Genomic DNA, 26,889 nt, shown 5'->3' with positions numbered 1-26,889 from the left:
TCGACATTTCTTTTTTTACGGAGGTATCTAAAAAACAAACACAAAATTTGATACAGATGTGGACTAATTTTATGTACTGTATACCCTACAGCACTTGATATTCCCTGGTAGTCTCCACACTTGACAGGGAAAAAGGAAATGAGGCCTTTGGCTAGAATCCAAACTACCACATTCTGTGTTTTGCCTGCACAAAATACTTTTTAGTCCCCCTTCCAGCAGCACTTAATTGTACATATGTCTCTTCCATGCCTCCCTCAGCCCAAAGTAATGTATAAGAGTACCCTCCCATCAGATAGCAGGGGCTGTTGCTGAAAGGAAATATTACTCCTCTTTCCAAATGTAAATGGAAACACTGTTCACAAAGTATTTTAGATCCCAAACAATACTAAATTTCATTTTAGTAAGAGAGTGGAGTCTTAGTATTTTTTTTTAAACAAAGATTACAAAATTGAATTTTTATTATCACACAAGATGCACTTATAAAATCCATACATAATTTCATTTTACAGGAGGGGAAAACCATTCCAGGCTTCTTTTGAGCAACAATTAAATAAAAATTAAATTACAACAAATTCACATATATTCTGAATTAAATTTTAATTAATGACATTTTGCAAAATAAACACACAGCTGAAATAATCATTTTTGCAGATTTTGAGTTTAACTTTAAAGATGCTACTCCTACAACATTTCCAAATTTGGCCACTTTATCAAGCTGAGAGAGAAATAAAATCATGGGCTGTGTGTGTGTGTATGTGAGAGGAGAGAAATGGCCCTTTTTGAGCAGAGAATTTAACACCATCCTATTTTAATCCATCTTTGAAGCTTCTTTATCAGGATATCCATTTAATCTTGGCAACAGTATCTGCAGCTTTGGGAGGGCAAACCTGTATTCTGAATGCAATTTCTTAATTTACTAGATTTTTATTTGGCCACTCTGTAAAGGCAATAAATGAACTGTCAAATAGCTGCTGATTTTTCAGCCTAAATAATATTTAAAGCATAGCCTATTAGATGTGTTTACTGGTCACTGGTGATAGACAGCAAGAGAGCACCTTCACACGGCCTCAAGTAAAACTATTTTATACTTCAAAACCCAAGCACTTCCTAAGAATATATTCATTCTACCTAATGTTTCCTTAACAACCAATATCTATATCTGGCTCTCTTTCGCTTTTTGTCAATTTATAGCTTATTTAGCCAAATTAAAAAGCTGCTATGCTTAACTGATTCAGCAACACAACACATATAACATATCTTGCCTATTTCAATGCAGCTAAAACATTTTCAAGTGCCAAAGTGCAATCCCACAAGCTGGTATGACCCATCCTCCACACAAGCATGTACACTTTATGTTTATAATCTCAAGACTTAAACATTTAAAGTACAGAAAAAACTGAACATAATGGGAAAGAAACCTATTTTGCTCATTTACCATTCATGTTCCACTATCTTGCTTTGTGATCAAATTCTGGTTAATGACTTAATGTTTAAGACAAAAGATATTATGCAATAATAATTAATTAAATAATAATTTATTTGGATTATCTGAAATCTTCCAATGACAAGAATAACTTGATTATTAATTCTATTCAAAGTTTGAAAAAGACTTTTGGCAGGTGAAGAGTGTTAAATCCTTTTGCAGCTGCTTATGAAAATAAATGGGAAAAGATGCTTCTTTGTTAAAGATGCAAACACATTTCCAAAGTTTTCCTCATAATGAAGGGACTTTGATGAAAAGAGGTATGTTCTGGAAGCACAGATTGATACAGCAGAAATGGATTTAAATATATTTCATACATTAATTCCAGGAAAGCGATGTTGTAGCTTTGCAACGCTGTAGACCTCTCTGAAAACCATCACATTTTCCAAAATATCCAAGTTAAAGAGCTGAAATCTGAGCAATGTATCCATCCAAGTTACTCGCTGTGATTGGTTTGCCATTAATAATTTAAGGTTTAAAATAAATATTGAAGCGCCTACTTGGCGTCTGTCATCCTTGTTAGCATCTGCTGTCCAAACAGTTCAGTATCCTAAGCACATCTATTTACAAAAGTCTAGTCAATTCGGTTTCCACAAATTGTAAACCTGTCTATCTCCAACAAATCTTTCTTTGTAGATCTGTGTTTTGATTCTGAATTGTCCTGAGTTATATCTTTCTCATCACCATCTGGAGTTGTCAAGAACTGATCAGAGTTGCTAGTCACAAGTTGTGGCACTACATTTTCTTTCTGGTGCACAGGTTGACTGGTCACTGAAGAAGGCAGATTTTCCTCTGCACAGAAAAACAGAAATTAATACATATTGATCACGGTGTTGGGCATAGAGGTTCTTGCAAATTGCAAGGGGGATGCAGGTTAAAATAAGTTCAGGGTGTATGTGACAACTCAGTGTATTTCAGTGGCTGTAACTTGCTACATAATTTCTGTCACGTTGATAGTACTACTACTTTACTGAAGCTGATTCCATGTAAGAAATGTTCAATTATGTTCTAGTTTAAATGATAAAGGTTTTATAAATTAGTGTTGCTGCTTTAGTTGAACCAATTAAAGGTATTACCCCCAACTTTGCATTTTGCTTATGGATTACCACACACCTATTTTGAGCTTTATTTTAAAAAGTCTTCATACAGGCTATTTATGACAACTCCAATAAGTGAGGGAGATTAATTAATTTTCTTAAGCTGTGAGTTTGTATTGGGTGGAGGTAAGAGACCTATACTTCTATGTTAGGCACATAAAGGGTGCTCTTTCCTCTAGCACCTCACTTGGTTTCTTAGTTGGGTAAACGGAAGGAAGGAGCAATCAGTCTTGCTTCTGTTAGGCCACTAAATCACCTGCAAAAAACTCCATGTGCTTACCTATATATAATTTGTGCTCTATGGCTCCTATTTGTTGTGGCTGTGTGACTTTAAGTTGTTTCTGACTTATGGCAACCCTAAAGCAAATCTGTCATTCACAGCGGTTTTGCCTGCTTGGGCTATATACTGTAACCAGAACCTGACGGCTCTGTTGTAAAACACCCCGACAGACATTATCTAGCCCAGGGGTAGGCAACCTGCGGCCTGCGGGTCGGATGCGGCCCAGTGAGGCCTTGGGACCGGCCCCAGCCCGGTCCTGCCACCGATTGCCGCCGGGGCCTTTGGCCTCTCGCGCGCAGGGGCAATTGTCTATAGAAGCCTCAAAAACATGCATTTATATTAACATTTTTAAAAAATCAGCAATTTTTTTTGCGTGTCCTCCACTTTTTTTAAAAAAAAGTGTCCACCATTTGAAAATTTTGTCCTACATTTGTCCTGGTTTATTTATTTATTTAATTTTTTTAAAATTATTTAATTATTTATTTTTTGGCTTCGGCCCCCCAGTTGTCTGAGGGACAGCAACCCAGCCCCCGGCTCAAAAAGGTTGCCTACCCCTGATCTAGCCCTCCAGCCCATCCACTATCATCCAGCTTCAGAAAAAGAGAGAGGCAGGTCAGCCCCATCGGGCCTAGCCCAGAGTAAAATGAAGAACCCTCCCTCCAGCCCATCTGCCATGGCCATGGCTCCAGAGGGAGAGATGAACCAATGAACTTGATCCCTTCCCCACCACTATTCCCTTCTCCTTCTGTGTCATGTCTTATTAGATTGTAAGCCTGAGGGCAGAGAATTGTCTAATTAAAAAAAAGGAAGCTGCTCTGACAACCTTTGTGGCTGAAGAATGGGATATAAATACCCCAAACAACCAACCAACCAACCAACCAACCAACCAAACAAACAAACAAATCATGATGGGGTCAAGCAGATGGGCATGACAGACCAGCTAGAGGCCATTCTGCTTGCAATCACCTGGGGATCAGGGCAACTTCACAGCCCACTTTTAAAGCAGGCTACCACTGCGGTCCTGTATAGGCCACCAACAAAGAACACTTTTTCCGCGCTCTTTTTCCCCACAGCCAAGGGCAGCCCTAGAGTGGCTTCCAGCTGATCTGGGGGAGGGGGTCATTTGGACACCATGTCCCCAAAGTGTTTGAAAGCCACTCTTTTTTGCCTGTGTGTTTTGAGCCGAGGCTTTCTAGGGTCACCCAAAGTTGCCAACCACAGACTTGCCATCCACGGATTTGAGCTTCCACGAATGGCAAGCCCCAGCTTTTTCAATGGGCATGTGTGCACATGGCTGCACGCACAGGGACGCCCACTGAATAGAACAGGACTTAAGGCCACACACTTTTTGCTATCTGCGGCGTGTGTGTGTGTGTGTGCCTGCAATGGATCCCCTGTGGATAACAAGGGACGACTGTATTTCTAAGAAGTAAAATGATCAATGATATTTATTGAAATTGCCCAGAGAAGTACTTATGAATAAATGCAAGCAGAATACTGATGAACAACCCATATAAGGTAAAGTATTTTGTCAATAGTCAATTACTGATTGAGTTATATATTCTTTAATCATATTAATTTGCTGGATTGTGGCAGTTGGGCCCAAGTTTCCAGTGCCAACATAAGTGGGATCTTCTCTTCCCTGTCTTGCTGCAGCTTTGTGTGCTGCTAAAAACCTGCTCCAGAAAATCTCCCAAGTCTCCAGAGCAGGTTTTAGGGTGCTGGGAATGCTATGTACAGGAGGGAGAATGCACCTCTGATGCTTCAACATTGCTGAAGGTATGTGTGAGTAGACAGACCTAGTGACCGCCCTAAGAAGGGGAAATATATGGAGCCACTTGCAAGAAAAGGTGCAAGTGTAAGAAATAAATTTTTGAGCTATATGACATCCTATAGGACTAAAGGAAACATTGTTCCATTTTATTTAGATTTATTGCAAAAACAAATGTTACAAATGTAATAGTGACAAAGAATCTAGTTTCTCCTCTGTGGTGATATTATGCAAAATGTATATGTGCAACTGAAGTCAGAATCATGCTTAATTAACCAGCTAAAATTATGTGCAGGGTGAAACCATGGAAATACGTGTAAAATTTTAAAGCAACAATATTAGAGCATGAATGTAACCTACTTTTAAAGAACAATATGGCAATACTAGCTAATAGTAGTGCATCCTGTATACTTAATACAGTACAACTGATTTTAAATTATTCCATCACAATGTGCTTTACTGTAGTTAAGACAGAGAGGTTTATTCATAAATAAAATTTTGACACAATCTCATCTCAGAGCTGAATCTCAACAGTTGGGTTACATGGACCTCTGCAGTTTTCTGTGGACTGGTGTGTCTGAGCCCAAAAGGCAAAGCTGCATTTTGCAGCAATCATGGTTTTATCATGGAACTGAAAGAAAGCAAAAAGGGTCCACTCACCGTGGGTGGACTTGTACTTGCTCTGCGGTTTGCTAAGAGGTTTGCCTGGGGTGCTGGTAGGAGGGTTAAACAACTTCTCTTCCATGTTTGCTTCTTTCACATACTGGCATGATTTCCCCAAAAGCACAATGCTGTTAAGTACTTTGAGAGATATTAACCTGAAAACAGAACCATATATAATTAAATGTTCTGAGAAGCAACTTTTCAAAGTCCTTTATTTTTTTTTTAAAAAAAGCTTGTTCAAGACTAGCTGCTGAAAACTGTTTCTATTTTTATATATATCCTAAATATGCTGTCATTATAAAAATTATCACTGCCTATCAATTTCTTACATTAAAATGGTGACTGGGAGGCAGATATCTACCATTTGAACAATTAAACATCCAGCTAGATGAGAAGTTTAGTGGTGCAGTCAAATTGCCAAATATTTGACGGTATATATAATCATTTTAACAAACACTCTAATTACTTAATAGGTAATACAGTTAGAAATTAGTCATATGGTCCTAAAGTCCAGCTCCTAATGACTTAGGAGCTATACAGATGAGCGGCTAAATGCTGTCCCCATTTGCTTTGGGTCGGTGCTGCAGCAGCCACACACTGCAGCACTGACCCGTGCCCCCAAAGAACCTGCTCATGTGCCATAATGATGCCCCTTCTGGCCAGCACTGTTTGGGTGTTGCGCCACCCATGCGTCATCATGGCACACGCCATGTGGATGGGTGTGTGTCATGATGGTGACAGGTTGGCGGAACTAGGGTTTGGAGCATGTGAAATCAATCAAACAAGAGAACTAAACATTATTTAGAGGTACTGGGAGAAACACTGTTCCTTTATGCAAGATGGCAGGAGAAATCAGCAGACATTTGACAAGCTCCTAACAGACTTCTATTTGATATGTTTGTGAATATAGCATTATCATCATTGCCAAATACAGTATTATCATCTATCCATTATTGTTTCCTTCCATATCAGTGACAGAACTATGGTGGTATGAGATCTTTGGAGCTGGACGATAGCCAGTACTGTACATTCTCTTCCCAATCCCTAATAATGGCAATGGAAGACTGTCCTATGCCTGCTAAAGACAATGGAAACAGCAGTGACATGTCTGTTCATTTTCACACTTCTGCAAGGCAAATGAAACAAGTTTTCCATCATTATTTATTAGTCTTGTAGGGAGATCTTCTGCCAGTACCTTTAATTTATAACTGACTCAAAAGAATGGATACAGTCTTCAGTAAATCCAAAGAAATGTATTATTTACTTCTATTAAACTGGTAACTTATTACAGTATTCCTCTAAATATGATTCCATCTTGATCCAACTGATAAAATGGAAGATTAAACAGGCTATTTAACATACAGTGTATTTCTCTTTGGAACAAAGTGTGACACTGCACCCGCTCCTGCAGACTTTGCCACTTCTGATTTATTATTTTATTTTGCTCATCACATGCTTATTATTAATATCAATTAAGAACATTAAGAAAAACTTTTAATGAATGTTTTTATTTGTACTTACCCACAGTAGAACAGAAGAACACAGGCATAAGCCAAGACTCCCTGTACTTTTACTGAACTTGTAACAACTCTGATGAGCTAGAGAGGAAAGTATTTGTTAAAGCAATAGAATATATTCTAACAGATATTAAGAGAATTTACAAAGGGTGTAATAAGGCAAAGATTATTCTTGTTATTTAAATTACTGGGGGAAAAACTTGTCATATAATGTGACTTGAGACATCCCTATATAAAATTGATTATTATGGGTAACATACAGAAATATGATTCCAGGAACACAATTCTACTCTTACAGGTGATTCATGGGGTCCCTCCTCCAATCCTTTCCTCATACCTAAGTTCTCTTCAGTATCTTTAACTACCCACCTAGGACTGAAAAGTTTTATTTAGTTAGCAGCTGCTGCTAAGAGGCAATCGTGTTTAAGATATAAGGGTTACGTAGATGCACTAAAAGGAGTGGCCAGAGACTGCCTTGGCCCCTGTTGCCCTGGGACACAGCAACCAGATGGCCTGTTCCTAAAGCGGGCTGCTGCCACGATCCCATATGAGCCACCAGCAGGAGCGGCTTTTTGCTGCTGCTTTTGCTGTTGACTTCGGGTTGCCTCACGTGGCCTTGGGACAGCTTCCAGCCATGTTGGGGGCATGCATCATCTAATCGCCGCCACCCCCCCCCCCAAGTGGCCACAAGCCACTCTATTTGGCCTGTCTGTTTCACACCATAGTAAGTACTATTAATTAGTAATTAATACAAGTGCCAAAGAAAGGCAAATGGAGAGTGGAGGAAAGCTGCATGCAGGAGTACTTAGGGATAAGAGATGAAATCTAGCCATCTCACACCACAATTAAGTGACTGGGATTCTTGCGTCTGCACTAAGCCCTGAGTGGGATGTACTGGAATGAAAACACTGGCCAGTACAAGAATTACTTTTTTCACATCTATGAATACATAAACAACCCACCCACAAGAACAGCTTCCCAATAACCACTCTGCAAACTGATTTCAATTTAATCAGAAATATTAATAACCTCTTGTCAGAGAACAGAGTAAATGAAACTATTTCTTAATTTAAAAGGCTACAGTTCTCTATGCTCTCTACCACAGAGCTGTAGTACCTGTGCTTTCCATTGGCAAAACTAATATTTTTATCAGCTGTGTGTTTACTTAGCAATATGTGGTTAGTCTGCTCAGTCTGTTTGCTTCACACAGCTTCCCCCTACAGAGATATTAATTCAAAGGTTCAGAAAAATAAACAGTATTTTGGGCTTTGGTGTGGGGTTTTTTTTCCCACCAGCTACTGAGGGATTTTGCAAAATGATAAAAAATATGACTTACTAAAACAGCCAGTGGGAGCGGAATAAAACCCATTCTTCTGGAAACAGAGTCACTGTAATCTGTGTATGCCTGGGGTTAAAAGAACTGAACCTGAGTTTTAAAAATATAGTAGCAGAAAATGAAAGTAAAAGAACAAGTTCCACTGAAATTAGTCACACATTTTAGATAATATCCATCTTCTCTGAAGTACCCACCAGGCTGTAACAGGGGCAGAGAAGTTATGCAGGGTGTTCTCTGCTGATAAGCTATGTCCATCCGGTTATGCTTCTCCTCCCCACAGCCATTCCAACAGGCTGTAGCAAAGAGACAGATAGGAAGCAGGGCCACCCCATGGGCTCATCCGAAAACCCAGAAATGTTTGGCTCCTCTTTTCTCTGAGCTATTTTTTCCCAACTGCTTATGATAAGATCACTATCCAAGGCTTCTTTACACTGCGTTTTATACGTTCCAGACAATATTAAGAATTGGCAAATAATTGTCTTTGTTTTCATTTCCCCACCCCACTCCTTTCCCCTTTTGCTGTCTGTCTTTTTAGATTATAACTTGAGGGTAGGGATTGTATTGTTTTTATTTGTAAAAACCATTCCTGTTTTTTTTAACTTAAAAAAAACAAAACCCTTAAGATGTATAAGGCACTCTGATAGTTTTCTAAAAAGCAAAAAATGCAGTAACACATGCAAAAACATATTTTAACTGGCAAAACGTGGCTTGCAGATAGGCCAATATATATTTGCAGAATTAATGCAACTTAAAATTAATAGGTATCAGGGAAAGATTAAGTCAATTCACACTACATCAGCAGAGTGTTACTAAATTAGGCCTCGAGTTTAATGAAAAATGAAGAAGATATGAAGTGTAACAAGTACCCTTGTGTGATTATAGAATAAACTTTAAAATTGGGATTCCTATGTCATACATATTAATGGTTTATTGTGCTGGTCAAATGGCCGTAATAAAGTTGTTGTTGTTGTTGTTGTTATTATTATTATTATTATTATTATTATTATTGGTTTATCTGTGATTATACTGGCAAAAACCTTCATCATTTCAAAAGGAATATTCAATATTACAGTATACCCTCATGGGGTTGGGGGTATTTTTGAGTAAAGTATAGCAAACTTCACAATGTGAAGTTGTGAACACAAAAAACTACCAGTGAGCTATGTTCCTTGATTCTAATGGTCCACAGATCTATGCTGCAAAAGTAATAAATAACGGAAAAGCATGCTAATGCAGAAGGAGAAGTAGTTTTAGTGCTGCAGATATCTACATTTTCAAATAGAATGTTAAGACAGAAAGTAAACTTGCATTTAACGGGACAGTTCATATAAATCTCTTTACATCTGTACATATCATTTCAATTTCCAGTACAAATTAAACTTTACCTTTAACACTAGAAATCAAAGTGTCTAAGGATACAGTTGGCTCTCATTTTGAAGAAGGAAAACAAATGTATCAGTTAGTGTAACAATAGGCCATTTTCATTCTACCACTTACATTTTTCTGTCGACTGCTAACAAGGTCGAATGCAAGGCTTGCTCTATATTCACTGTAGACCTGAGAACAAAGCCACAAACACATACCCACACGTTATTATTAAAACCAATACTCGTATAATCATTACTGTTACAAATTTTAACTATAAAAATAAATTTGAGACTTGCATCTTGGAGTTATATATTCCACTGGTCTTCAAAAACTCATTCATCAGGGAAGAACAAGTATTAACAACAAGATTTCTATCATTCAGTGGATAATTTCTATTAAATGAAAAGAGGGCTCCTCTTGCCTATGTGTATAAGCAGGTAACTTCCATCAAGGGAAGAGAGAAGGAAGATATACAATGTTCAAAAAGAGAAAAAAAATCTATCTAAAGCACTGGCAACAACCATGCTGAAGCACCCATAGAGAATACAGTAGTAATGTGCTTAACAGAATTGTTTAATTGTTTTAAAAAAATGTTTGTAATACAAGATTACAAGAATATAAGTGGGAAAAGCTGAACTTTGTTTTAAATTATTATAAGCTGCTTTGAGTCCCATTAACAGGAGAAAGGCATGGTATAAATTAAACAAACAAACGGAATGCTGTGCAAACAGAAGAGTATGGTCTGTGCCAACTCAATTTCAAATTTAAATGTTTAGCAGATAAACTAGATACTTACATCAGCAGTGATATCATTGAATTTTGTTATAAAAGCATGCTTTACAATGTCCACTGCAATTTCTGATGCAATCACCATACAAACATCTGGAAACAACACCCACAGATGGTCTGTAATGAAAAAAAAAAGTTATTTATAGAACATTGATATGGGACAAAAAGCAAATGACTGAAATGTGAATACATACTCTTCAAAGCAGAAGGTATGAAGGTGTACAGATTAAACAATGAAATACTGAGAAAGAACTGCAGACTTTCCTACAATCTCTGTGCCAGAGGTGAATAAAGTATAGCTTGCAAGGGACAGACAAAGTAATAATTTAAGACCCCACGGCCCCTCAGAATATCTCCCAATCTGGAGAAGAGAAATGGGGAGGATTTCTTTTTTAAATACCACTAAAAAGAAGTAAAACAAAAATTTGGGGGGTGGTATTCCATGCCATTAACATTATGTTGCACAGTGTCTTTCCAATTGTTGTTTGGGTAAAATCTGTACATACAAGCTAAAAAAACCCAGCTCTTTTTCTCACAGATTCAAGTATCATTCAAAGTTCTTGCTGGGTATCACTTTCTGAATCAGAACAGATAACTTGTCCTGGGAAAAGAAACCTTTTGCTATAATTGGCAACAATACGATAACTAAGTATTTGCATAAAGGTTCACAGAGATCATCCCAAGATTCTGAAACATTTTGCAGTGGTCCCAACTACTGGAAACAAGTTTTAGAGTCTGGGCACCACTCTCAAATTAGTGGCTGCAAATAGGTGGCTGCAAAGTCAAGAAAGAAGTCTTAATGTTTTAAAAATGTGTAGCTTCTACCTCTACTAATAGTACCCTAAAGGATTGACATCTTTCTCATTAACATGTTTAGCCCAAAACTGGTGTCAAAACATTTTGGAGACACAGAAGTTTGAGGGAAAGAAAGAGAAGTTGCTTCACATGCAATGGGAATGCCCCAAAGAGAAGATTTCTCTTCCCATGAAAAGTCTCCAGCCCTGCCTTCCAAACACAAGTAGCAGGACTTAAAACCAATATTAAATGCTCCTTTGTCTAAGCCAAGAAAGCTGAAGGCCTCTGTGTGCATGGGATTCTAGACTGTGACCAATGTGAATATATCAATACTTGGAAGGAAAGACCACATGAGCAGTAGCTTTCATACTCACTTCCTCCTCAGATCTACAGCAAGGGTAGCAAACTAGCTTCACTATGAATAGGCTTCACTAGGAATGGACTCTCAGTACTGAAGGACATTTGTTTGAAATGGGTGTATTTAAGCCCAGCAAATTCCAGCCACTGTCATCACATAAGGAGCCCTGGTGGCGCAGTGGTTAAATGCCTGTACTGCAGCCATTCACTCGAAACCACAAGGTTGCGAGTTCAAGACCAGCAAAAGGGCCCAAGCTCAACTCAGGCTTGCATCCTTCCGAGGTCGCTAAAATGAGTACCCAGACTGTTGGGGGCAAATTAGCTTACTTGCTAATTAGCTTACTTGCTGTTCACCGCTATGATCTTTGGAATAGCGGTATATAAATAAAACAAATTATTAATTAAAATTATCACTGGATACACTTTATTGACAGAAACAGTAGAGTTTATCCTTGAATAATGATCTTGTTGAGTTTATTGTGGAGGATCTAATTTAAGTGTGAAAAAAATGTTCCCTCATAACATGTTGGACTCCAGCTCCTATTAGCCTCACCAGCATATCCAACAGGAAAAAATGCCAGGGAATGCAGTCCAACATTTGAAGACCCACACTTAGCCCATCTTGGATCAAAGTAGACACAACACAAAAATTAAAAGTCCTCAGCTTTTTGCTCACATTACAAAGCCATAGGCAACTTTGCTGTCTATACTATTTTACAACATTCTGCTATTGCTACAACATTCATTTTGTATGTTTAAAATAATGAAAAAAAAAAATACAGTAGCAACCTTTGAACTAACAACGAACAGAGCTCTATGCATGTTATGTTATTTGAACTCAACCATTCTTCCTCAAAATGGGTAACCATCTTACATAAAAATAAAGTTAAAACCACAAATTAAAAATCAAATAAAAACAGTTAACACTATATGTTCTGTTATACAAATGAGAGAATTTTTAACACATTACACTGTAAGTATTTATTATACAACAGTTTTACCTGAATTAAACCATTTAAATAATTATCAGCAAATCATAACCCAAATGTATTTCAAACTTTACACTGAGACCTCAACTAATATGTTTTAATTATAATCCAAGTATAATTACAAAGAATTAAATAAAATGAACCATTCTTCTAATCAAAACTGGTACAGCCAAATCATGGGCAGGTGCTGACAGTCAATGTGTTTCAATTTTTCTATGTCTTGTCTAGAAGCAGACTTTACCTGGATTCCAAGAAAACTGTTCCATGTTTCTTAAACAAACTATCAGTAACAGCACATAGTTGGTGAATCTCTCCTTGATATCTAAAAAGAAAAATGATTTCATTTTTATTTTTAAAGAATTAATTTCCCTAGAGGTATTATTTTGAAGAATCATCATGAAGCCATATATATAATACACACACACACACACACACACACACACACACATCATCCATCATTTTTCAAGCACTGTTTCATGGGATGGGTGGATTGGGAGTAGAGAAGAATATACTATTTTACCTCTGCAGAGCTGTGGATCAAGAATTAATGATGAGAGATAACAACAGGTTAACACTGCTGCCTGCTGACCATGATCAAGTGGCAATGAAAGCTAATGAACTAAAAGGATCTTAGCATTTTCTGATAAAATACACAGCATTTCACTGCTATGATTGTGCTGTTCTTGTGTGTCTGCCAAGAGCAATCAACTAGCCTCTGGCAAATGCAAGATATACAGTACGTAAGTCAGAGATTGGCGATGTTCTGCTTCTTCTGTTCAGCAGTTTTTCCAACCAGTCAGACCGGGTAAAAAAGCCTTCTAGTCAAGCAACACCAGCAATATCCACAAAGCTTCTGAGAGCTTGTTATCCAACCTTTAGAGAAGCCTACTATGTCGAGGTAATGCACTGAGACTAGGCAAGACTGAACAGTAAAGACTGCATGATGCATTTCTCAGGATCATATGCTCACATCTTTTCAAAACATGGTCTTTGTCTATCAGGAGATTTACATTTACACTATGTCAAAAGACAGAATCTAATCATCAGGAGATTGGAGAGAATAATTCAGGGTGGAAATAAGCATATGATAGCCAAATTATATATCATGATTTTGAAATTAGAGGCAGAAAAAGAAAGAATTAAAGAAAATATTAATATCTGAACTAAAATATCAAACATACTATACAACTGGAAAAAATCTAGGGGCAAAAATTTGACATTCACAAGAAGTTATAATTTAAAGGAAAATTATTTTTTAAAATGTTATTCAGATGGCATTTGATGCCAGATAAATTAGCCAAAATGCAAGGGAATATGAGTGACAAATGTTGGAAATGTGGGAAATTAAAAATACATTTTTCCATACAAGGTGGCAATGTGAAAAGGTAAGAACGTTTTGGGAAATATACATATACTTATTAGAGGAATGGTTCATTTTATTTAGTTTTTGGGATCTTGAAATATATTTGTTAAATAAGCTACACCCTTTGGCTAGTAAGCTGGAAAAGAAATTCTAGAGAATGATGTTATATATGATAGAAGCAGAACATATGCCAGAATGTGGAGGAGTATGGAAATACCCTCAGACTGGTACCTAATTTTTTTTTTGAAATGGCATGAATGGATAAATTGACAATAATATTAAATAATAAATCTCTGAAAAATTACAAGGAAGAGTGGAATTATGTAATGCCATTATGGGAAGATAAATGGGGCGAACACCCTTCTGTGGGATGTTAGGCTGCCCCCCTTCCTGTTTACCTTTTGTTGTCGTTGTTAACTGCCCTTGAGTCGATCTCGACCCATGGTGACCCTGTGGATGAGACATCTCCAAGACTCCCTGTCTTCCACTGCTCTGCATAGGTCTTGTAAACTCATACCCATGTTCCCCTTAATATAGTCTATCTATCTAGCATGTTGCCTTCCTCTCTTTCCGCTTCCCTCCACCTTTCCTAGCATTATTGTTTTTTTCCAGTGAGTTTTCCCTTGTCATGATGTGCCCAAAGTACGACAGCCTCAGTTTTGTCATCTTGGTTTCCAGGGAGATCTCTGGCTTGATCTGCTCCAGGATCCATTCATTTGTCTTTTTGGCTGTCCATGGGATCTTCAGCACTCTTCTCCAGCACCACATCTCAAATGCATTGATTTTCTTCCTACCCACTTTCTTCACTGTCCAGTTCTAACATCCATAAATGGTAGGGAATACAATAGCTTGTACGATTCTAACTTTTGTTCTCAGTTGCATATCTTTACATTTGATGATCTTATCTAGTTCTTTCATAGCCGTTCTTCCCATTCTTAATCTACTTTTGATTTCCTGGCTTCATTCCACATTTCTATCAATGTTTGACCCCAGGTATAAGAACTCTTTTACTATTTCTATTTCTTCATTGTCTAGGTTGAAATTGTGAAGATCCTTGGTGGTCATTATTTTTGTTTTCGTTATGTTGAACATTAAGCCTGCCTTTGCACTTTTTTCTTTGATCTTCCGTAGTAGGTGTTTCAGGTCTGTGTGGTTTTCTGCTAGTACTATGGTGTCATATGCATATCTCAGATTGTTGATATTCCTTCCTCCTATTTTCACTCCTCCTTCTTCTGTGTCCAAGCCTGCTTTTCTTATACAGTATGTTCTGCATACAAGTTGAACAGATAGGGTGAAAGGATGCAGCCTTGTCTGACCCCTTTGCCAACTGGGAATCATTCTGTTTCTCCACGTCCTGTCCTGACAGTAGCCCCTTGTCCTGAGTACAAATTCCTCATCAGGACTATCAGATGTGTTGGCACTCCCATGTCTTTGAGGACATTCCATAGACTTTCATGATCTATGCAGTTGAAGGCTTTGCTATAGTCTATAAAGCACATGCTGATTTTCTTTTGAAATTCTCTGGTGCTCTCCATTAGCCATCATATATTTGCAATGTGGTCTCTAGTGCCCCCTCCTGTCTTGAACCTTGCTTGGACCTCTGGGATTTCTCTCTCCATGTATAGTTGGAAACTATATTGCAGAATTTTGTGCATAATTTTGCTTGCATGAGACATGACTGCTATGGTCCTATAGTTGCTGCAGTCTTTTGTGTCTCCTTTTTTTGTGGATGGGGATGTATATTGATCATTTCCAGTCTGTTGACCATCGTTTTTTTACCTTTTGCTGTCAAGTAAAAATGGTTTTGCTTCAGGTAGAATTTTTAAAATTCTGATAGAGTGGCTTTTATATGGCGAGTGTCTTTAAGTTATGTTTTAAACTTTTGTATGGTTTTATTTGTAAATTTTATGGTATTTTAACAAGATTATTTTAATTATTTTTAATTTTTTGTTGTAAAGTTTTTAAAGTGTTTTTATCTGGGGAGCTGCACTGGATCCCTTTCTGGGAGAAAAGCAGCATAAAAGTGAAATAAATAAATAAATAATAAAATAAATATGATATCAAATAAACAAACAAAACCATCCCACTGTTCCTCATATAGATCAGGAGAGATAAGGCAAAATGATAACCTATAAGAAAATGCAAACAATTTGAAAAATCCAAGAGCAAAAAGCCATCAAAAACAACAACCAAAATAGGGGGGGAAATAATGAAAAAATAATACTTGATCAAAACAAACATAACATGAATTATTTATAGCAAGTCAAGCTGTATAATCCAGCTTCTAAAGACCAAGGCCTTGCTAAATAAGGTTATAATACAGTGGTATTTAATACTGCGCGCAAAATGAATCACATTTGATAGGGGGAGGGGGGATACTGAAGAAAGTCCTCTGTCTTGTTCCAACCAAATGTGGGGAAATTATTTTCTCATCAGCTTTGGAGAAGGCTAAAGACAAGTTGCTCAGCAGTCTGCTCAATTAGGCTGGTATCCATTCCAACTTTCTTTAGAATGGGTCACAAGATGTCATTATTATCCCTTTATATGGTTTTCAAGAAAAAAAGTATCTTGGATCAACTGAACTATAAGACACAAGCTTTACCTTCAGGCTGGTGCATTATAAAGATAAGACATGGTGGAAAGGTATTGGGAGATAATTGAAGAGTGATGAGCTGTAATACAGCACTGCTATCTAATTAGAGTCAGGCTGATGTGCTCACATTGCTCTTTTGGCCATGAAAAGGTGGTCCAGCTATCTGGTGGCCTTTTAAGTCCTTTAGCTAATGGCAGACGTCTAAGTCACCATTTCATTGCTTCCTATTCCAGCCCAATGATCAATGAAAAAAAATCTGTTGATTTTATTATCAGTTTTACAAAACACACATTGCACATGAGTGTTTATAATTTATTCCCACTGGTATATATGCATGAATCAGAACTATGTTTAAAAAAACCCTCTCTCTCAGAGTCAAGCTGACAAAAGGTGCGCCTACAATGTAGAAATAATGCAGCTGACACCACCTTAACTGCCATGGCTTCACCCTACAGAATCCTGGGATTTGTAGTTTTGTGGCAGAGGAGGCTACAGACCTTGTAAAACTACAAATCCCATGGTTCCACAGGATAGAGCTAAACCAGTTAAAGTGGTGTATCCAGATACCAAGTAGAATACAGATCTTTTTAAAATTCAGTGATGCAATAAGAAAAGTGATGAGCCTAATGACCATACAATGATCATACCCTATAAGTGTAAGCTACACATGTGTTTATAACTAATCTATTACTTCATTTTGGTGCCACTCTCCAAAATAGAAGAAACATTCTCTAACCTGCCTGCTTCTTTCACTGGTTAAATGACAAGATTACACACTCTGTATTTATATCAAATTCACTCATAGCTTAAAAGATACCAACTTGATGGATTATGATAAACCACATAAATATACATACCACTATTTGACATCTGAAACAGATTGTTCTTCTCAAACTTCTTGAAGACACTTCCTTTTATTTCAACAAACTGTAATTTAAAGAAAGCAACATTCTCATTTCAGATTTAATCTTTTTTTACAGTTCAATTTAAAATACATGTTCTACAAAATCGTTGATATACATTAATAGAAGTGTTGCTACATCATAATTTATTTTTAGAAAGACAGAATGTAAGAGTAACATTTTGTTAAAATCTGTAAGGCAAGTATTACATCTATCCAACACTTACGTTATTAGACATCATGATAGTTAGAAGTGACTTATTGTGGGAATTGAAGGCTACATTGAGTGTTGTTGCTTGGACCATTATAAGGATAGCATGCAAGACTGTAGTCAAATATGTTAAGGAAAAGGCTTTACGAAAATATTAGCCTGCTACATACAGTCTTCTGAATTCTTCCAGAAACAAGCATGTATTATGTATTTTTATGTATTATTTAAATATGGCAACCATATACAGGATTTTTTGATTTCTATCCTTCATACTATAGACTATCTATGAAAACAGTATCTGGAATATATGGAAGAAAAATCCTTGTGGTACAGTATGAAAGAATATAGAGAGGAGATTAAAAGGCATAACTCCTAAAATAATAACTTCACATACTAATACCCATTAGCCAGCAGTTCCCAATTTGTCTTGACTTTTGTTGATGCCAATATTCATTGCTGGTTGTAGTGGATGAGTAAATATCTTGAGGAATACTACTAGGAAATAATACAGTAACATAATCAGGTAATGTCTTAAAATACATGTCAGATGGTTTCTTCCTCCCTCTTACAACCCTCCTTGAGGAGAAAAATGGGAGAGGTTCTAGTGAGCCAATGTAGAATTTATTTATTACATTTTAATTTTGCCTTTGCTTTGTGGGACTGAGGGTGTCATACCTATTTCCATTTCATACCCTGAACAACCCATGATGACAGTGATATCTAAGGCCTTCTATAGAGTAGTTAAATAGCAAACACCTTTCTATGGCAAATTTGTAACAACAGAACTTCAAAGGCTGCACCACCAGATCTATGTGAAAAATCAATTTTACAACCAGAATGGCATTGCATGGGCACAATGGTGGAAAAAGAGTGGGAATTCTTTGCCAGCATCACCACCACAAAAATAAGACCAATTATGGATTCAGTCATTTCTCGTAGAAAGTCTTTGTTCATCTTTGCTTTAATTCTGACTCAACCATTTCATTGCTTTCTTGGGATAACAAGAAAACAAACCTTTTTGCGATTCGGACAAGGACATTTGGATACATTCATACGAAGAACCTGGGTCATTTCCTATTTCAAGCAGGAGACTGTTGCACACTGGGAGGGACAGTACAGCAAGAGTACTGTATCTCAATCTTATCTCAGCTTTTTAACACTAGATAGCAACACTAAAGTCCAGTTAACTGCAGAGCAGTGGAATAGTTACAGACCAAGGCTAAGTATGAAGAAGGCTGCATAAAAAGCATTATCAAAATATGAATACACATAGTCCATTGGAAAGACACAAGAAACAAAACTGCTTCTTGTTTTTAGTTTGAACTAGAACATTTTAATCTCTTAAAAATAACAAAGACATCTTTAATGCAGGTTAGTGCTATTTATGCTCATATATGGCTGTTAACTTCTATAAGAATTTCATTCATGAACTATTTCAACTTTTCTAAAAAATAGTTTTTGCAGTTTCCCCTCCCTAAAATCACAAAGAACTAACATACATGTACAATACAGGTTGGGCCTGTAAAAATTTTGGTAACCAGTAGGATATGGCTCTTTTGCCACCTCAGTATCAAAATGACAAAGAAGAGAGGGAATAATGGCCATGCCAAGAAGACAAGGGCAGTGAATTTATCAAACTTCTTGAAGACACTTTCTTTTATTTATGGGGCTGCCTTTGAAAGGTGCTCAGAAACTTCAGATGGTCCAAAGAGCTGCAGCCAGGCTATTAATTGGAGTTGGCTACAGGGAACATACAACTCCCTTGTTGCAACAGCTCCATTGGCTGCCAGTCCATTTCCAGGCACAATTCAAAATGCTGGTTTTGACCAATAAAGCCCTATACAGCTTGGGTCCAGGCTATTTGAAGGACTGTATCTCCCTGTATGAGCCCATCAGAGTATTGAGATCATCTGGAGAGGCCGTTCTCTCTGTCCCACCATCCTTTCATTTGGTGGGAACAAGAGAGAGGGCCTTATTTGTGGCCGAGCATTTTATTCCGGGAAGGCTTGCCGGAAGAGATCCGTTTTAATGGCCTTTTTAAAGCTCTCTAGATTGGTAATTTGACGGATCTCGTCCGGCAGGCCATTCCATAAGTTGGGAGTTTGTGTACATTGACCCATTAGAAGCAACTGATGTGGAAAATTTTGGAATATTTCAGCTTTTGCAATTCCAGGTATGGGAGACCCAATCTGCATTGAGAAAGAACCTGCTAAAATAATCACACCAGTACTCCAGAGCAGATTTGTAGATTTTAAAAGAATTTTACATTAATTTCAGGATTTTTAAAAGTATTTTGGCATGGATAGAGATGAAATACATTTTAATTGCTACACAAAAGGATACAGACATACAGCACTGCCATGAAAAAATGGGGAATCACACCTATGTGTGCTCTTTTTCTTTCCTTTGGTTCTGTAGCTGTCCAATAAAGAGCATCCAAGATATCTTGACCAAAAGATGAAAACAAACGATCAGCTACCTGCATTGAAGAGACAAAGAGAGAGGGAGAGAGCACAAACATATGAATTTAAAAATTTTATAAACTGTTTCTCTTAAAGAAATGTCATTTGACTTCACTGTCATAATGCAAATATCATACTTAGGATTACAACTCCTGATTTCATTCAAAATCTTACATTTAGAATTTTCTTAATTATTTGATGTATGAAGTTCCAAAATTACCTTACTTTTATGCATGTCCCCCATTGATGGTATACTGATCCTTTTTCTTTCCTACATTTGCAATACTTGTTGTTTAGTTTATAAATTTTTGAGGCCGAGTACATGTGACTTGACCAAGGTCACCATGTGGGTTTCATGGCTAAGCTGAGAATTCAACCCTGGTTTCCAGAGTCACAGTCCAACCATCAAACCACTATGCCACAAAACACCATCTTTATTTAAGGATGATTCTCAAAAATCCCCAGAGAATACTGGACAGGGTAGAGAAGGAGAAAGTTAGGACAAGAGAACAATAGCAGTGCACAGCGAAAAACAACAGGCTACTACATACTCCACAATCTTATAGGGGCACTAAGTTAATGCAGTACACAAGCTTTTTCAGGTTGCATAAAGACAGCCCCTAATGCAACCAATAATTTAAAAATAACACAAAGCTCTCTTCTCCCTCACTTCTAACTTGGAATATTAGTAAGTAACTGACTATTGTGTCATATGGGTGAGCTCAAGGCCTTGTTGCCTGTAGTGAAACTGGCTGTGGAACTGTGGGATTTAACACAGTTACATGCTGAAACATGAAGACTCTAGGCTATTATATGACCTTCTTCTTGTCCAGCAAATCATATTTAACAGATGAAATATTTTGCAAGGAATGGCAATGCTTCTGTGTTGATTAACATGTAGTACAGGCTGCCTGAAGGAATTATTTTCTCCTCTGTACTGTACTTGTGAATCTTGCCCATATATTGACCAAGTTAGGGTTGAGGTAAGAATGAATGCTATAAAGGGTCTCCCTACTTTTATAAATAGAATAGATATAGCAACAGCTATTTACTTTTTCAAGGTATACTACAAGCCTTCCCACTGCATACAAGCATGCCACACTCATTTGGGGATTGCTATCATATGCTAGAGCCAGCGTGGTATAGTGGTTTGAGTGCAGGATGTGGACTTGGAGATCAGGGTTCAAATCCAAGCTCAGCCATGGAAACCCATTGGGTGACCTTGGGGGAGTCACACACTCTCAGCCCAAGAAAACCCCATGATAGCTTATCCTTAGGATCGCCATAAGTCAGAAGCGACTGGAAGGCACATGATAACAACAAATCATATGCTATTCCATATTACTCTTCAGGGGAAAGAATCAGTCTTGTGGAAAGTGCTTCTAATATTATCTAGCTATAACAAGTTGGATAACTGGAGGCAACTGCTGACAGCACATAGCAAAAGCCTTGCTCTGATTTCATCAGCATAAGCTGACCTCACAGACATTCACAGTGAGCCTACTGTAGGAATAGCAAGTCTTTGATGGCTCTCCTCTCAACCCTGATAGGCTTCTACTTCTGTTGTGTGACAACATCTGGATCTAATCCAATGTTGGGAGGGCACTCAACATTGTAGCACAGAAAAATTTGATAATGTGAATGAAGGCTAGAAATGTATTTTCTTGGTAGAATAATGAATTCAAGGGGGAAAAGTGCCTTTTCAGAGGATGCATCCGTTCATCAATCCCCTCCACTGAAAACCTTCTTGAATACCATTTTCATTTTTTCTAGCACTAAACCAAAACATTTTCAAATGTGTTTTTGTCCAAGTCTTTTAAAAGTTTTAGTTCTGTTTCATGTTGTAGCTCTTTCTGCAGTACATTACTGATGTTATAGTTCATTATTTTCAGTAGTTTCATGCTGTAGTAAATTCTTGATATACAAATGTTGATTTATTGTTTAACTGTATATTGTTAGTCATCCTGCTACTTTTTATTTTAAGCTAAAGCGTGAGAAGTAAAGAGGATGAGCTTGTGTTTGACAATAACAGATGAGAGTATGGGCCAACCCAGTTGAATGGTACCTGCAAGCACACTTTGAGAACACATCCTTACTACTGTCAGTCAGTGGATTTTGCCCACTGGCCAGAGGCAGGTGACTAGTCCAAAGCACAATTGAGAAGGGAGAAAATTTGTATTATTCAGTCAGACACAGTCATTGATTTATAGTAAGCTAATACTCTATCTGCAAATCCTATTTTATCTTCTGACCATTCCTAATATATGTAAATAAGCCTAAAATGCTACTATATTCTTCCAGATAAAGAACTTTAACACACAACCCAAGAAGTAATAGCAATTATTTACTCCAATTCAAAAAACATGGAATTATAGTGAACCGTCCATATTCTCTGGGGTAGAGGTGCATGATCCCCATGAAAGTGGAAAACCCACAAATAAAAAAAACCCACAATTTTTTTACATGAAAGAAAACCTCTCTAGGAATCCACCAGAGGCTGAACACAAGATTGTGCTGGAGGGCCTCCAGCGCAACCTCTGATGGACCTGACCATACAGTTGTGCTGGAAGACCCAGAGTTTTCTGGAGAGAACCTACTCATCAAATCTGTGAATAATCAAATCCGCAAAAGTCAAAGCCACAAATATGGAGTGTCAACTGCAATTGTATTTTGCTAAGTAAGCTCCAGACTGTGTATAAGAGAGGCCTTGAAACTCATAATTTGATCCTGCAGCAGTCAAAGTTGGCTTAGGGGTGAAACAGACCGCCCCAAAGAAGCTGCTTCAAGCCGCCCCTGACAAAGCTGGATTGGGGCTGTAGCAACCGCATGTTGCGGCCTCAATCTGCCTTTTTGCTGGCTGAAAAAGGAGAAGCAAACAGCCAATCCTTTTTGCGTCGGCAAAAAGGCAGCTTTTGACTCTGCTGAAGCCAAAAGCTGGCTTTATGGTGCTCTGGCGGCATGTGGTTTCTAAATGTTGTGCTGCTGGAGCGCCTGGAGGCTGGCCCACATATGGACAGCTGGGTGGTGTGTAGCTGTCTTCCAGGTGGCTTCAGAGCATGTGGCATCAAAACATCATGCTCTGAAGCTGCCCAGATGGCGGTGCAAAGAGGTAGTCTGTTTCACCCCTTAATCTATCAGACACAGCTGTTACAAGGATAACCCCTATGCTGCCTGAAACCTACTCTTCCTCTGTAACTCTGTTTCTACTGGTAAGTGACTTGTGAACTTGAAGAACTTTTAAAAGCAGTTTGGTTTGTGGTATCTTTCTGTGTGTGTGAGAGAGGGAAAGAGTACAAAAGGTGTTCCTATTATGCATAGTAAAAAAAATCTACTGGTTATGCTTGAGTGCAGTACTCTTAAAGTATCTGTTAAGACTCCTAGCACTATTTGTTACACTTCTAAGAATTGGGCTAAAATGGATGCATTAATGCATTAGATCAGCATACATCATTTTAGGCTAAAGGATTGTTTTTGTTTTTAAACTAAGCAGACTGAAGCTATGTGTACTATCAAATACTAAATAAACTAAAATATGAAATAATGGTTACCAATCAATTTACTACTTGCAACGGGTGTGGACCTCTAATATAGTAAACAAATAAACAAAAACAGTAAAATATGGCCACAAGGCTTTACCACATTGATGGGCAAAGTATGTTCTGAGTGCTGCAAATGATCTCCAAACCCCTATTTTGCAACCCTCCAATTCCCCTGCATTCCCATGGCTCACTGATATGTAATAATAATAATAATAATAATAATAATAATAATAATAATAATATAGTTGTTGTTGTTTACCCCTTGCCCCACAGTGCTGTTTCAGGCTGGAGGGGGCTTTTTCAAAAGCAAAAGTGACCCAATATTTTTTTATGAAGAAAATCTCTCCTGGGCATTAAGCTGCAAGCTCCCCTCTGCCTGCCCTCCAGCACTGAAAAACTCTCATGGTCGCTAGACAACAGGAGGAGTGTTGAAGCCATCTACTGAGGGTCAGTGGTGTGTATGTCCTGCTGCCTGCCCTTGCTCTCATATGTCCCCAAAAAAAAAAAAAAAAAAAAAAAAAAGTGCTTTGACAGCAGCCCTATTGCCTATTTGCTTACCTCGAGCATATTATAGATGATGTAGAGTTTAATGACAGATTGTCCTCTTATCAGGTGGTACATCATGGAATAGTCAACATAGTGCATCATGAAGTAGCAGATTACCAGTATAACTCCTTTGAAAATATCACAGACCTGAGCAGGCTGCAGCAAACGCCTGTCACTGAAATACATGAAGTACACAAAATAAGGAGTGTATTTTATACAGTTGCAGACTGAAGCCAGATAGTACCAATATAAAATTAATTTTTCAAAACAAATAAATAGGCCTCAAAGTCATTATTTCTAAAACAGCTTTGCATCAAACAGTAGATCATTGGACCCAGGTTATTGTCAGTAATCCACTCTTCAGTTCTTCTTCTTACCTCTTTCTTTGATAAAATTACAAGCTTGGTAGATGAAGGGAATGCTGTGGATATACTATATCTTGATTTCAGTAAAGCCTTTGACAAAGTTTCCCATGACATTCTTGCAAACAAGCTTGTAAAATGTGGGTTAGACAAGGGAACTGTTAGATGGATTTGTAATTGGTTGACTGGCCAAACCCAAAGGGGTGCTCAACAATGGCTCCTTTTCATCCTGGAAAGAAGTGACCATTGGGGTCCCACAAGGCTCTGTCCTGGGCCCAGTACTATTCAACATCTTTATCAATGACTTAGATGACAGAATTGGGGGCATACTTATCAAATTTGCAGATGACACCAAATTAGGAGGAATAGCTAATACTCCAGAGAACAGGATCAAAATTCAAAATGACCTGAATAGACTAGAAACCTGGGCCAAAGGTAACAAAATGAAATTCAACATGGAGAAATGTAAGGTACTGCACTTAGGGCAGAAAAATGAAAAGTACAGATATAGAATGGGGGGACACCTGGCTGAACAAGAGTACATGTTCAAAGGATCTAGGAGTCCAAGTGGACCACAAATTGAACAAGAGTCAACAGTGTGATGCAGCAGCTAAAAAGGTTCATGCAATTTTACTGCATCAATAAAAGTATAGTGTCTAGATCATTAGAAGTAATAGTGCCACTGTATTGTTCAGGCCTCAGCTGGAATATTGTGTCCAGTTCTGGGCACCACAATTCAAAAAAGACATTGAGAAACTGGAATGTGTCCAAAGGAGGGTGACTAAAATGGTGAAGGGTCTGGAAACCATGTCCTATGAGGAATGACCTAGGGAGCTGGGGATGTTTAGCCTGGAGAAGAGAAGATTAAAAGGTGATATGATAGCCCTGTTTAAATATCTGAAGGGATATCATATTGAGGAGGGAACAAGTTTGTTTTCTGCTGCTCCAGAGAACAGGACCAGAACAATGGATGCAAGCTCCAGGAAAAGAGATTCCATCTCAACATTAGGAGGAACTTCCTGACAGTAAGGGCTGTTCGACAGTGGAACACACTCCCTCGGAGTGTAGTGGAGTCTCCTTCCTTGGAGGTCTTTAAGCAGAGGCTGGATGGCCATCTGTCGGGGATGCTATGATTGAGAGTTCCTGCATGGCAGAATGGGGTTGGACTGGATGGCCCTTGTGGTCTCTTCCCACTCTACGATTCTATGATTCTTTTTAATCTGCTGCATCTCTTTCTAAACTGCTTCTTTTCCACCATATTAACTACTCGTTAATTGGTGCCTGGATTTGCTTTTTTTCCTTTTCCATCTGTCTTTTGTATGTGTTCTGTCATTTAGATGTACGCCTACATGCCAGATTTGTTATTATTGATCATATGTCAGTTGCCATGCAAATTTTTGGGCTAAGGGACATTATTTTTCTTACTAAACTGTGTGTATGTTTTCTGGTTTAACAACATATTTAGCTTTTGTCTGATCTAGGACTCAAAGCTGGCATTTTTATTTCCCATTTCTCATATTAAAATGATATTGAAAGTGATTTGCAAGAGGAGAGAAAACAAACTGTTTTGCTGTAAGCACAAAACTTCCACAAACATTTTGAACTGAACAAGGTCAATTTCTATTTCAAGAAATGACCCAGAATATCCAAAATATAATCAGCAAGCAGATGCTTAACAAAATGCTTGGGGCATGCTACACAGATTTGTACTTGGGAAGGCAAAGAAATTTAGACATTTATAGCTAAATGGAAATGTTTTAAACACAAAGTGATGAAGTAAAACAGATTTTCTTTTTAAAAAAGTCTTCATACAGACATTGTAGAGATTGCATTACTGAGTCCCGTACAAATTTAGACCAGTGACTAGACATAGGTTTATACTTCTAATTCTGAAGAAAATGGGGAAAGAAGGTACTGTATAGTATTTTTTTTGGGGGGGGGGGTTAGAATCCTACAGCAATAGAGGCTCAAAGGTAGGCAACCTAGGAGCCTACAGATTATTATTTCTTATGCTAACTGTGGGCACTAGCAAGTTCTTTATAAATGAATTGTCAAGAGCCAGCACTATACCTGTCCCCATTGGTTACAACTGTCCCCCCCCCCCCCGAAACTGCAAATAGCTTGAGGACTGGCACAGATTCACAGACCATCACTTTAAGTAGTACTGCTTTAAATGCTGTGCACTATCCATCTGCTTTAACTGCATGGCCAAAGGTAAAGGATCACAGGAGGTGTACTGTTGACTATGGTTCGAAGCTCTGAAACAAGCCAGGATCCTAAACTAATTTCAAACTGTACTTTATATCCATAGCTTGTTCCAAAGCTGCTAGATAGCATCCTAGTTCAGACAAAAATCAGAAACAATAGATATACAGAGATTAGTTTCAAACAGTTATGTAGAGACTTCCACGATGCACACAGGTGTGCCACCAAGGAAGGAGAAAAAAAAGTTGCAAAATGTTCTCTT

At 37.9% G+C, this 26,889-nt stretch overlaps 1 protein-coding gene across 6 annotated transcripts in view; it reads right to left on the bottom strand.

Annotated features, from left to right (window-relative positions):
• Positions 1-440: 440 nt before the first annotated feature.
• TAPT1 (transmembrane anterior posterior transformation 1) overlaps positions 441-26,889 on the bottom strand; it is a 195,182-nt gene continuing 168,733 nt past the window's right edge. For 5 of the 6 annotated variants that reach the window (XM_042470583.1, XM_042470584.1, XM_042470586.1 and 2 more), the window contains 11 exons: positions 24,073-24,235; positions 19,857-19,992; positions 17,530-17,627; positions 17,259-17,328; positions 12,687-12,767; positions 10,312-10,421; positions 9,645-9,704; positions 8,148-8,216; positions 6,816-6,892; positions 5,292-5,449; positions 441-2,275 (listed from right to left, as the gene is read on the bottom strand). In XM_042470583.1, coding sequence (XP_042326517.1) covers positions 2,058-2,275; positions 5,292-5,449; positions 6,816-6,892; positions 8,148-8,216; positions 9,645-9,704; positions 10,312-10,421; positions 12,687-12,767; positions 17,259-17,328; positions 17,530-17,627; positions 19,857-19,992; positions 24,073-24,235 — 1,240 coding nt within the window. In that variant the 3' untranslated portion in view covers positions 441-2,057. The remainder of the gene's footprint in view (positions 2,276-5,291; positions 5,450-6,815; positions 6,893-8,147; positions 8,217-9,644; positions 9,705-10,311; positions 10,422-12,686; positions 12,768-17,258; positions 17,329-17,529; positions 17,628-19,856; positions 19,993-24,072; positions 24,236-26,889) is intronic. The other variant, XM_042470585.1, reaches the window with a different exon arrangement.

Source organism: Sceloporus undulatus, chromosome 5, assembly GCF_019175285.1.
Source record: "Sceloporus undulatus isolate JIND9_A2432 ecotype Alabama chromosome 5, SceUnd_v1.1, whole genome shotgun sequence".
In the NCBI taxonomy this organism is placed as follows: domain Eukaryota; kingdom Metazoa; phylum Chordata; class Lepidosauria; order Squamata; family Phrynosomatidae; genus Sceloporus; species Sceloporus undulatus.
The sequence above is the reverse complement of the archived record's forward strand: the minus strand, read 5'-3'. Positions and strand labels throughout refer to the sequence as shown.